This window comes from Pararge aegeria, chromosome 7 (assembly GCF_905163445.1).
Source record: "Pararge aegeria chromosome 7, ilParAegt1.1, whole genome shotgun sequence".
Classification (NCBI taxonomy): Eukaryota; Metazoa; Arthropoda; class Insecta; order Lepidoptera; family Nymphalidae; genus Pararge; species Pararge aegeria.
The window spans coordinates 6,867,158-6,880,744 of NC_053186.1; the positions used below are offsets into that span (position 1 = coordinate 6,867,158).

Consider the following 13,587-nt stretch of genomic DNA (forward strand, 5'->3'; position numbering starts at 1 on the left):
GACAACTGCGAAACTATGGAGGGTAGAGGTAAGGAGAGTCATCTTATATGGGAGAAAAGTTGAAAAAGTGTTCAGTGTATGCGCTAAATAACAGTTCAAAAATCTTCCACAATGGCGCTGGTGGATGCACAGGGTATGGTATGAATGTAGCAATCGTAGATGAATTGAAGTATGCCGAGTTAAAAAATTTAATGTCATTATCGACTAAAGTAGTTAATTATTGAGAATTTCAACAACTTACGTTGTACAAAATATTGTGGTGAATATAACCTTAGTTCCTTGTATCTCCATACTTCCTTGTTTATTTTTCAAGCCTACTCTAACAATATTTATATTGTGTTCTGCATTTACAACACAGACTAAAAATAAAAAGGTACGTTAGATATGCTATATGCTGGTCTGTGTTTCGCATATGGAGGTAAGGAGAGTCATCTTATATGGGAGAAAAGTTGAAAAAGTGTCCAGTTGTTGCGCTAAATAACAGTTCAAAAATCCTCCACAATGGCGCTGGTGGATGCACAGGGTATGGTATGAATGTAGCAATCGTAGATGAATTGAAGTATGCCGAGTTACAAAATTTAATTTCATTATCGACTAAAGTAGTTAATTATTGAGAATTTCAACAACTTACGCTGTACAAAATATTGTGGTAAATATAACCTTACTTCCTTGTATCTCCATACTTCCTTGTTTATTTTTCAAGCCTACTCTAACAATATTTATATTTGGCGCTTCTTTTAAGAGTTACCCTGATGCAAATGTGGCGCCATCCTAATTTAATACATTTTGACGACACTTTTTCATATACACAGATGACTCTCCTTACCTCTATCATGATATCAACCCAGTACCGGCCCACTACAAAGTACAGAGCACCGGTCTCCTCCCACATTCAGAAGGGGGTTAAGGCCGTAGTCCACGCTTGCCCAGTGAGGTAGACTCCAAATGGGTGAACATTAAGGAGAACTCTCAGGCATGAAGGTTTCTTCACATAATTTTCCTTCACTGTTGAAGCAAGTGATATTCTCATAGCTAAAATAAAACACGCAAAAAACGAGGTTTTCCTTCACCAACATTTAACTGTATCTGATATTTAATGGCTGTGCATAACACCGAAACTTTAGAAGTACATGCTAGGGACCGAACTCTATCCCCTCGAAAGGAACCACTAGAATATCATCATGATAATTATTGTAGAGTAGGATAAAATAATACAATTAATTAGGAGTCATTTTTTTATTATACATGTTTAGTTCGTTGATAATATAAAATAATAATATTTTCTAAATAAATTACGGACTAAAACATATGGCATTATTCTATTGAAAATAAATTAAAGCTTGCTCTCATGTACCTTAGCACAAGATAAACCTCTCATTTTTGAGTATCGAAACTCTGTAGCGTGAGAGTAGAGTTGACTCCTTGTTTGAATCTCAAAACTCATGTAAGCTTCTACAGCCAGCAGTAAAATATAAATAAGTAGTATAGAATTGTGTTATAGATTCTATCTAAAATTATATGTATATTATGCAACTAAAGCAGTTATCATTTGAGTTGATGATCCATAGGAAAATTTAACCATATTTTGTTTTTAGATATCAAACCAATAGGATCTTTTTCATAAATGTACCTGTGCTTCATAAAATCAATAAAAATACGTTTGTACTTAAGAGTAGCAAAATCTACTCAACTATTCTAGTAATACTATACAGTGTCTTCCTTTTTAATAACTTTCTTCTTACCCCGCTTGCCCGGTATCATAATCTTGGTCTTCCATTCCTCTGTACCGGCATCACTGAACTGCACCAGTTCACCGGTTTGGGGGTTTATAGGGAACACGCCCTCGGGAGTGATCTTTTTCTTGGAAGTGTCCAACCCGTGCCTCCTTTTCATATGTTTGTTGTAATTTGACCAATTTGTGAATTCCATACTGCAACTTTGGCAGGAATAAGGCTTTGCTCCTGGGAATTAACCATTAATGAATAAGTCGGAATAAATCAATTTAAATCAATACAGTATAAATCCGCATTGGTTAATCATCATCAACTCATAGCCGGCCAACTACAGAGCACGAGTCTCCTTTCAGAATGAGGGCTTACGCTCTAATTCACCAAGCTTTGGATTGCAGGCCAAGTGCGGATTGGCAGACTTCACACGCCTTTGAGAACTTTATGGGGAGGTTACTCGAGCATGCCGGTTTCCTCACACTGCTTTCCTTCAATGTTTCTTTACACACAGGTGACAAAATATAGCAAAAATTGTAATTTTAAGGAGTTACGACATTTGTCGCCGCCGCAGTAGCAAAAACTGATTTAAGAGCAAGCAAGACTTTATTTTAATAAATGTCGGACCAAGCCAAATGTACTATAGCTAACTATTGTTTTTCCCCAGAAAAAAAAATTCCTAATTCTGCTAAGCTGTTAAGTTGTTTACGCACATATGTGACCACAGCTATCTTATCCCTTATATCTATTTACTCTATGCCTATCTTATCTCATCGCTATGTTAAAGCGAAAGAGGGGCAAACAAACAACCATACTTTCACATACCATAACAGAATACCAAACAGGCAGACACTGACAAGGTGGTAATGGAAAAACTTTTCTGAGAAAAGATACACAAAGAAATATTTACCAGTGTGTTGCCGTTCATGATTCTTCAAGATCTGTTTGAATCTGAATGCCTTATTACAATACTGGCATACATGCGGCATGGAGTCTGTATGAATTATTTTGTGCGCATTCAACTGGTACTGAAGTCTGAAACACCTTCCACACTGCTCGCAAGAAAATGGTTTGATTCCTGAATGCATTTCAACATGACGTCTCAGCATGTTTGGGAACAAGAATGACTTGTTACATATCCTACATATGTGTGGTCTGACTTTATCGTGGGCCATAATGTGAGAGGTTAAGGTGCCTTTATTATAGAACGTTTTTCCACATCTGTAAACAGAGTCAATTAATTGCAAAGAAAAAGTAACAAAGTAATAGTAAATAGTCTTTGTACTCAAAGATAACCTTATCATGTAGATGTTTTTTTGTATGCAAACCAAAGGAGAGTAATTGGTAGGAAGGTAAAAAGTCCTGTTGTTGTAATTGTGATTTTTCTTATTTTTGCTTTATTCATGCAATTTTTCACCAAATCCCTCGAACTTCCTAAATTAAAGTTGGGTACAATCTGCACAAAGGAGATCCAGTATCATTGACCCCCATTTACATCTCATGGACTCCCATTTTCCTACTGGCATGGTCCCCTTGCAGTTAGTTATTAGAACCACATTTGGTTTTTACAGTATTGCATTGGGCATGAAAAAACAGTTCCATATTTACCTATCGCATGTGTAGTTCCTTTTTCTATCATCTGTGTGTATTTTCATATGATCCCGTAAACTATTTGGGTTCTTATATACTTTTTTACACATTCCACAAGTTAAGTCCTCTATGGTTAAAGGTGTACCACGTTTCCTTCGTGGTTTTCTCTTTGGTTTCTTTGAATTGTATTCAACCAGATGCTTTTGGAGGGATTCATTGTTTTTTAATATTTCCCCACAATTGGTGCAGGAAACTTGGTTTTTTTGAAAGTGTTGCTCTATGTGGAAGGGTAAAGTATCTTCATTTATAGTTTCATCGCAATAGTGACATTTTTTTCTAAAATTATAAAACGAAATTACAGCTTTGTAGAAATTTCAGATAATTTCCTCAATGATTAGTATGGGTTATATATGGCTTGTGAAGAATTAATGAATTAATCCATCCATGAGAAATATGAAAATGAGTGATTTATTTTGTATGCACATTCCAAGCATTGAGAAATATTAGCAAGATAAAGACATATAAGATATGTTTAGAGATAAAGATTCCAAGACTTATAGCCTGTGCCTCTTGGGAAGATGTAAGGATTCAAACAATATCTTATAAATAAAACTCTGTTCAAGCATTTGAAACTTATGGTAGAACAGAAAAAGTCACATACATAAATGTGAGAACATTACTTTTTTATATAAAGTTGTAATTTTTGAAACACATTTTAGTTGCTACTTACTACATATTTTACCTGAGCTTTTTCCGATGTAACTTAACATGTTTAATGAAATAATCAAAATCACCACTTCCAAAATTATTGCAATCAATACAAACAAACGCACTACATTTACTGTGCGTTAACTTTGAATGCAATCTCAAAGTAACGATATCAAGGAACTCAATGTCACAATGTAAACATATCCAGGGATATTCCTTCCACGAAGATATGGCCTTCTTTTTTGCATTGCTAACTTCTTTAGCATACAATGTTACTTCAGGATAGGAAACATTACACATTGCTGCATCTAATAAATCTTGTACATTTAAAGTTTGGTCATAATTATGACTCTCTTGGCTGGCATCTATCTCATCTTTTGGTTCATTTTTTATTGTATCTTTATCTATCATTAATTCTGTATGTAAATTGTTCAAGTCATTTTTGACTGTTGGTATTTCAAGTTTTATTAAATCGGGTCCAGATTCAGCATCTGATGCTTCATCGTAAGTGACGGGTCTTTCATCGTTTGACGAGCATTTCTCGTCATCCAAAGGATATATGTTGTATAAAATTGTCTGTGCTCTTTTAACTTTGTCTAGAAAATCGTAGGCTTTATTTAAAGATTCGTAGCACACAAAACATATGGTTTTCGGTAAAACATTATCCTTGTTTACGTTTACGTAAACAGCGTTTAGAAAATAGAGTTTTTTGGAAACCTCTTCGTATTTTAGCTCATCGCTTGATATGTCCAGCATTTTATCTGATGTTTTAGGTTCCGCGCACAACCTGCAGTGAACATTTCTCGATTTTTCCATCGTATAATACTCCCTTTGAGTTGAAAACTAAAACCAAAACATTCTACAATCAGAGTTCAGACATGGATAAACTTATTTCTTGAGTTTTTTTTGTGTTTTATCTATCGTTACACGACATATCTCTGATTTAAGTTCTCACAAACATGTTAGGTAAAAGATAATATATCATGCAAATACCATTTATTTAAAAAAATTAATATAAACTTCTCACTTTTCCTTTCAAGCATTTGTAAAAAATAAAAATATTAAATAACCATAAACTACTAGCATAGACTTAAATGTTTTTTTCTAGATTCAACGGCTACAGATTAAACATGACGGATATTTTTGTGCAACTTTAAGCGCAAAATTCATGTTCTCGCTGAGTGTTCTCGTAACCCTAACTGTAAGACTGTTTGCACACCGTCTATATTATTGTTAATAAAAATAGGCGCCGTTCGAAATATATCCTAGTAATTAAATGGAACCTGGTATCGATAGCCGACGAAAAGAACAGCTTTTTAAAATTTAAGCGCTAAGTGCTTTAAAAGTTTAACGGACTGTTGGTGTAAACGAGTGTTCCGCCACGCACCAATAAGTGATTAACTTTCCTGATGGGCCGCTTAGGGTTATTGCTGGTTTATAGGTCCGTTAAATATATATACAAACGACTAACCGTTCCGGCAGTCCCTAAGTACTGCCGGTTCATAAAGTTGGACATCGTTATTTGAAAATGAGTTATTGGGAAATTTCAATACTGGTCACATCAGTGGTACTATAGTACAATATCGAGATAGTTCATGAGCATAGACCCACCACGCTGCTCCAATGTGGATTGATGGCTCAAGTTTTTTAAACTGTTGAATTTTTATTCACTTTACTATTCACAATTGATCCGTTTGAAAATATTGGAAATAAATAATCCTTAATGATTATAATATTTGGCACTAGCTGGCGTATAAGTAAAAAAAACGTGGAGTATATGACATATACTTACGACCAATCCAAATTATTATTTTTATAATAGCGGAAACTACACAGACGTCAAAACAAAATCAGACTTACTTCCTAGTCGCGCCTTACGAAGTTTTACTTCAAAAAGAAACCTTATATTTAGTCGTTTTGAACCACTGAGTAATGTGAGAGTGTATCTTTCGCCTGATGATTGATTTTTTCGTGGTCTATCAATTAAGATATGTCATAAAACGTAAATTATGATAACATCCCTGTTGTTTTTTATGCCCCGTTGGTTGATGCCTTGTTGCGACTTTATTGGTGAAATTGGCTCTTAGTCTTTGAATAAATAGAAATTAATTTTAGGATTGATTACGTCTCAATAACTTTTATATACACAGAATTGAAAAAAACAAGGTTTTGTATTTGTTTTAAGTGACTCTGAGTCACTTGCAAGTCGCATTGTCCCTGGATTGTCGCTGTTGGTACTTATGTTGGACTGAGTAGTCTAGACCAAAATATCCCACAGCTAGACACATGCCTACTCTCTCATAGGAGAGATAGAATCTATACCCACTCTGGTTCTGGTTCAATGCATATTCACTGGCTTATACAATTAAGACATAATAGCACAATTTTTCCGGTAGAATAGTATATCTACCACTATGTCTACTCTTGTCAAATTCGTCAATTGGTAATAGTAGACTGAAAAAGCCTACTAGGTAGGTATCTCAATAACTTTGGGCCTGATTTGACAATCGACTCGATCCGAAGACCTCGTCTGAGTAGAGCTAAACACTAAAATGACTGTACTAGATCAACGAGTCAGAAAAGCTTTAACAGATTACGGGCCTTAGATTAAGGTTTATTAACGGATCGAATCCCAGGTCGTCTGTTTTAGCCGTAACTGCGTAACATAGGTTATTAAATTTTATAGCTAGGATAAAGTAAAATAACGACCACATTTCATTTTTTTTATTTCTATTTTCTAATCTAAGAACATCTACAACAGCAATTTGAAAGAACAACATAACAGAGTAAATCCCTACTAGGACAAAATTTGAGTAACATGTTTTTCTTAGTTTAATATTAATGTGATTAAACTACTATAACTTAAACTATTTACAAAATATTAAAACTCTATGGAACTATGACTAAGGTACATAACAGAACGTGAGTTAGTAAAAAATAGGTAGTAAGTATTTGTAATTATTAGATAAATAAAGTAGGTACTAATTTGTTCAATTCTACGATTTTACAAATTAAAATAAGTTATACATTGATTTTAATATGTAACTACTTAGATAAGAAAATTAAAAAGTCATGTTCACAGAAGATTTGCGCTCCGTTTATTCCGAGTTTAAATATTAGGCATTAAATGTATGGGTGATAAAAAATAACGAGTAAACAATATCTGCCGAGATAAATTACGAAGAACTAGGTATAATATATTTAAATCAAGATAACACTACCTTTTAATTTATTAAACACAATAATTAAATACAAATCTTTTCTCCATATATTTAGTCATAATATCGGGATTATTATAAATTATTATAAGTATAGATTGTGTTGTTTACTATTATCATAATAATATATTGGGGCAAAAGTCAATACATCTATAAAGCACCTACTTTTTCATTTATCTGCGAACATTTCAATCTTACCTATTATTAAAAAGATATGATTACGATTAGTAATTTCCTTAGGGAAGAAGAGGATAGGGAATCGATAAAGGCTACGTACACTTGAGTATATCGCCTTTACTTAAATACTGGCATTATTATATATGAACTTAAATAAATTAAATAATATAACAAATAAAACCGCGCTGCATCCCTAAACAATAACTAAGCTAACGTTCAAACATAATAAATAGCTAAAAAGATTTACATAAAGGTCTCATCTAAGATCTATATTGATATAATATAGATATAAAATGAGATTTCTTCTTCTTCTCCTTGGGCTTACGTATGTTTCTAATGTTTATTAATATTTTTGGGTAAACAAACTTTATACTTTTTCAATGATTACCTTATAAGACAAGATAGAAAAATAAAGCAATATTTTTTTAATTATTCCAAATTGTCTGGGAAAAGAGAAAAAGAAGAAGATGAAAACAAGAATTACTTTACTGCACGCAAAGATCCAAACAACATAAAATAAAGGATAAAAAAAAACAAAAATCGGATGCATGAAAAGGCGGCCTTATTGCTGCAAACAATCTCTTATAGACAACCTCTGGCAGTAAGGAACAGCTGCAAGAGAATTGGATAGTGCAAATATATACGCATATATATTCAAAAATATATATATTGCTGTATAAATTTAAAAATAAATAAATAAAAAAAGGAGATATATATGCATATTACTTATATATATACCTTTTAAAGATTCCAAGATATAAGTAGGTACATAAAAAAATACAAATAATACACATTAATAAAGATATTTGATCAAATTACTTCGCCCATAGATAAAGGTCTTTCCACCAACACTTGAAGATGGGATGAGATTAACTTTTACGGATGTCACCAGGCAATTTATTTCAAAGCACAATAGCCTTAAAAGTGGAGAGATACCGAAGAACTTGGTTGGGAAATGAAATGGGAGTACCAGACGCTTATAGTGTGTGCGTGCGATCGGAGGTCAGAATGTGAAGGAGAATAGGAAATATAGCGAAAACGGTTTATAAGGTACGAGGGAGTGAGTGGATTATTTAGCATAGAGTACAAGAATGAGAGTAGATGAAGTTCACGAAGTTATCTGATCGGTAGCAATTTAAGTCAAGCAAGTACTCCCAAATGTGATCAAATTTATGCATTCCCAGAACAAACCGGATACATAAATTTTGTAGTTGCTCGAGTTTGTTTAGCAGTTCTTCGGTAAGGTAAGAATAGCATGAGTCGGCGTAGTCAAGTAAAGGAAGAAGAGTTGGTGCAAGTGAAACGAGATTTCAGTCATAGATACGGTGCATAACACTCTGGCAGAATGTGCGCAGCAGAGGCACTCATTTGTGTTACTTTTTTATGGGGATCTTTAGCTATTCTGATCTTTAGCGTCGTCAATTGTTATATTAACTTTAATTTTACCTAAGTACACGCTCTACTACGAAACAGTAAAGTGGCCAAACCCGAACATTGCTTCCGTCGAGGGGGGTTTATTTTCTTAAATTTTATAACTACTTAATAGTTACATTTTTAATTTTTAGTTAAATACATACATAACTAATATTATATTAGGTATTATAACATATAGTTCTTTATTATTATATTAGTGTAAAATAAATTTAATAGATAATTATTTTAATCTTAGAATATACTTACCTTCAAGACACCTATACAATTTATACAACTATTAACTTACTCTATTGGAAGACATATGTGATATTGTTTGTTGTGATTATTCTTGGTTGTTTTATAACTAGATTATAAGTAACTTATTAATTAAAAATATTTGATGAATAAGTTTTTTTTAACTATACAAATACACGCACATTGTGTATGTGTTTACCAAACACAGTTAACACACAAACATACACATACACATACACACACACATACAAAACTGTGTAGGAGGGTACTTTATACATACATCCCCACTTTTTTGGAATCTAAACCATTTAGATACGCACTGATATTTATATAATATATTTATTATTATATTTACATTTAACAATAAATTAAGAACCTATATTTAAGTTATTATCTGTATATTTTCAAAATGATATTTATATCCGCATACATACCTTGCACATTCACATAATCTTCAAAAATTTTAAACATCTATATATATTATATATATATTAGATACTTTAAATGCAAATTAATTTCAAATAATCTTAGAATATATAAGCGGATAAATAAATGGGTTAAGCAAACACCTTTTATCTAAGGTATAACTGATGTCCTGCGTGATAGAGGAAATTCCATCACGCTCATCAAAGGCCTCACTCCTTAAAGCACTCAGTTACCTTGGCAACTTGCTAAGTTTCTGAAGTGCGGTGACTAGCTGGAGTGACCGAGTGAGTTTACGGCCAAGTTTCGGACAACTTAGTAATCAGGCCAAGGAACAGCACACACTGTTAATTGACCACTCTTGTTCGATCGCGCATCCTAAGTTTCTTTGGATCTTCTGAACAAGTGTAGTTAACAAAGCTCTATCCGTTTCATTGCGCTGTTGCAATGAATCGGATGTGGCTTTAACTTGAATATGAAATCTCGATAGCAGCTTCATGTTTGCGCAATTAGGGTGATGAATCTAGGCCTAAAAGATATCAACAAGCCACTAGTACTGTCGATTCTGTCGGGGAACCTCGAGCTGGCATATGGCCCATAGATTACTACTGGTTTGACCAAAGGGGCAATGATATCACGTAAGGAGGCATCATACCTAACATAGAACCGGATAAAAGAAGTTTTAGAATTCATTTAGGTTAAATTTGGTACAAGGTTATTTTAATAAAAAATAATTTAAATCTATACATTTATTAAATCTAAATTAAATAGGTATAATAATAAATATCAGTTATTCTGAAACCCGTTTTAAACACTGAATCACTTGCATTGAATTGAGTGCTTGTACACAACATCAAAGTATGAAGTGGCGATCACCAGGTCAGAACGCAGGCCTTAACCTTAACGCATTCGTAACCCTCATACCGTCACGCAATTGAGGTCTTCAAATGATTCCCACTTTCAATCCAGGAAACCAACTAATAGTGATTCTTGTTAATTAATATTACAATACAAAAAGACCTTGTCAATTATAATTCAGAATGACTTTTGCATTTGAAACTTTATGCGCAAGACAATAAGGTTGGTAAATAAAGATACCGAAAGGACTAATACGTGTGCGAAGAGCTGGTAGCATTTAGAGCCGAGCAATATTACAAGCTAGCATTATCCGCTACTTTGTCCTCAATCAAAGATCTTTTAAAAAATAGGCGTATTTGGTGGCCGAATATTTCGTTTAGCTCAAACAACGTTGGTGGGGTCACAGTTGGCAATAATGGAAAGCATCCCTATAATTAACACCTCTATGGTGGCCACCAACTACGCCTTTTGTTAGGTAAATATAGGATCATCATCATAATAACCATCACAGGGCACGGTGGCCAAGTGCAGATCGGTGCACTCAACACACCTTTGAGAACATTATGGAGAATCGCTGGGTTAGAAGACGTCTTTAAGCTTCTGAATTAGAACAGACTGGGCATGTGGTTAAAATAATTTCATACCTACGAATGCACGCAAATATTGTTATAAATAATTGTTTTCAGATTGTTAATCTCGATTCTATTGCTTGTTAACTCTATGTAATTTAAAGAACATAAAATAAAGAGTGAAGTAGTGTCAGTGTGTGGTCTCCAGTTTATCGGAGGAGATATTAGTACTATGTAAGTAACTATGTTTTTTTCATATTTAAGACTATTATTTTGTATTATATTTAAGACATCGAAAGTGGTTACTAATCCGATGGAGTATTATAATATTCATAATAATGAACACAACTTTTTGCTGAGATCGACACAACACTTTTAGATAATTACCAGTACTTACTTATTAAAAAATACGGATTTAAGGTGATTACAACTAACAAAACTTTTACAGACATTTATAATTTCTAGATCCATGATTCAAATTTATGCTGATGTAGGCGGTTTTTTTAACGCTCTTATGCATAAGTGTTAACACATATCTAAACCATATTCCGATGACTGGAGAAAAAAGAGACAGTTATTTTATTACTTAATGCGAAAAACATTTTCTATTGTCAAAAAAATTAAAAAAATTAAAAAAACAAGTGTGCCTCAGACCGAAGTATAACTTCTCAAGCTCCATCTATCCATCTATCTATATATATTTGTTTAAACGTGCTTATATTATTTTTTGAAAATTCGTTATACTTATTATATGTTTTTATTGATAAATCCATATTTTCCAATGGATTTTCACAACTTTCACTATCAGAAACATGTTTAATTACTGTAGTTGATTGTAAAACAATAGGCTTTGCTATGACAGAAAGAGAGAAATAAAGTGTGTGCCCTCTCTCCCTATTGCCCCTACCTGATATATCTCTCTCTCCTTCCGTTCGCCTCGTCCGATCACACTATTCATAACGCTCTCGTCACGCATTCACCAGCTTACTCCCCAAGTGCGTAAAGAAGTTTTACTTCAAAAATTGTGTAAAAACATTACCACTTCTGCGTCTGACGTTACAAGTTACAACTGAAAATCTTGCATGCGTCCTCCAGTTACTCTTAACCTTTTTTTCTTCTAAATGTGCCTAAACGTGGATTTCAAAATGTACTCTCAAACAATCTTTCCAAAAATATTGTCGTAAGTTATCCTTTAAAAACCTTACGTTTAGTTTACCTAGCTATTAATAGTATCATTTTAATTTCCACACAATCGAATCGAAAAGTAATAGTTAAAAAAAAAAACATTTTTATCATTCGACGTTTATCCAACGTTTTTTACATAATGACTTTAATTATGAACTATTTCTTACTTCTATTTACATATTATTTACAAAGCATAAAAACTTCAAACTATCTTTTCAAATTTTTTTGACTACACAACAACTACCGTCACGAATATTATTAAATTGAAAAATTTTAGGGAGTCAACGAAATTTTTGTCTTCGACCAATTAACAGGTTATCTTTGTAATTTTTCGCCTTTTTTGGTCTATGACAGTAATTGACTGGTAGGTAGAAAACATTGAACAAAAAATAAATCAAAATTAATCCACAATTGACTGGTAGGTTGAAAAAAGGAAAGTAAAACATAATAAAAAAACAAAAAAATAAATGAACATACTTTAATGCGTAGAAATTGAAGAAAAATACATTAATTTTATAATCATTATTATTATTAAGAATCGTTCATTAATTAATCATTATTATAATTTCGATACTTCCCAAACACAACTATACAATATTGTATTTGGGAATACAAAATATACGAATATATGCTCCTAATTTATTATATTGTCTTTCGCACAGTTTCGTTTTTTTATATACAGATTATAAATCCTTATCCTAAAGTATATAATATATATCCACAAATTATAGAACATAGGTACTATTTTTTATCACAAAGTGATGAATATAACTGTTTCTATGATTGAGATGACTGAGATACGGAGCGTGAATGAATAGATGTTTCTTTTATTAGGTTAAATCGATTCAGCTTCATTTAAAGTGTCAAAAGCTACACTCCATTTATTTTAACAACTCTAAATAATGTATACAATCTTTAATTAATTTTTAGTTTAAAGATCGTTTTAAAATATTAAAAAATAATAAAAGCATACATTGGTTGGTTTTATTTATTTCAACAAATTTGTTTTACTTCTCCTATTAAAACATACTGAACACTAAAAAGTAATGAAAAGTTTGTTTACATTATATGACAAGTAAGAAATATAACTTTATTTAAATCACGCTAATTCATGACAAATTCAATATGGTAGATATGATTCTTTGGCGATAGTTTTATGGAATTTTTAATTATTTAATTTTGAATTTTTTTGATTATTTATAAGCTATAATGTTTTTGAAAATAAAATAAGTAACTATACCTATAGCTAAAAAAAAAACCAATTCAAATGGATTGTTAATTTGCCTACAAAGCTTATGATGATTATGGATGATTAGTTTATTTTTAAATTCTATGTTAATCGTTGTAATAGCTACTCCATACTGTCATTTCTTTCTCATAAATTAGAATCACATATTTGCCATCTCTTTCTTATACCATGAAAGTTAATAATGTTTTCTTCTTCTATATTGGATTTGAAGGAAGTTG

The 13,587-nt window shown here is 32.3% G+C and overlaps 1 protein-coding gene across 2 annotated transcripts; it reads right to left on the bottom strand.

Moving 5' to 3' along the window:
- Nucleotides 1–1,246: 1,246 nt before the first annotated feature.
- On the bottom strand, nucleotides 1,247–5,075 carry LOC120625379 (gastrula zinc finger protein XlCGF26.1-like). Of its 2 annotated transcripts, none has more exons than XM_039892419.1 (5): nucleotides 5,016–5,075; nucleotides 4,057–4,865; nucleotides 3,333–3,650; nucleotides 2,635–2,945; nucleotides 1,247–1,961 (listed from the first exon to the last, which is right to left on the bottom strand). In XM_039892419.1, exons 1-5 carry the CDS (start codon nucleotides 5,016–5,018, stop codon nucleotides 1,705–1,707), a joined length of 1,698 nt encoding a protein of 565 aa, XP_039748353.1. In that variant the 5' UTR covers nucleotides 5,019–5,075; the 3' UTR covers nucleotides 1,247–1,704. The 2 variants fall into 2 exon arrangements, with proteins under 2 accessions (XP_039748353.1, XP_039748354.1); XM_039892420.1 differs by having other exon boundaries at nucleotides 5,050–5,073.
- Nucleotides 5,076–13,587: the final 8,512 nt, after the last annotated feature.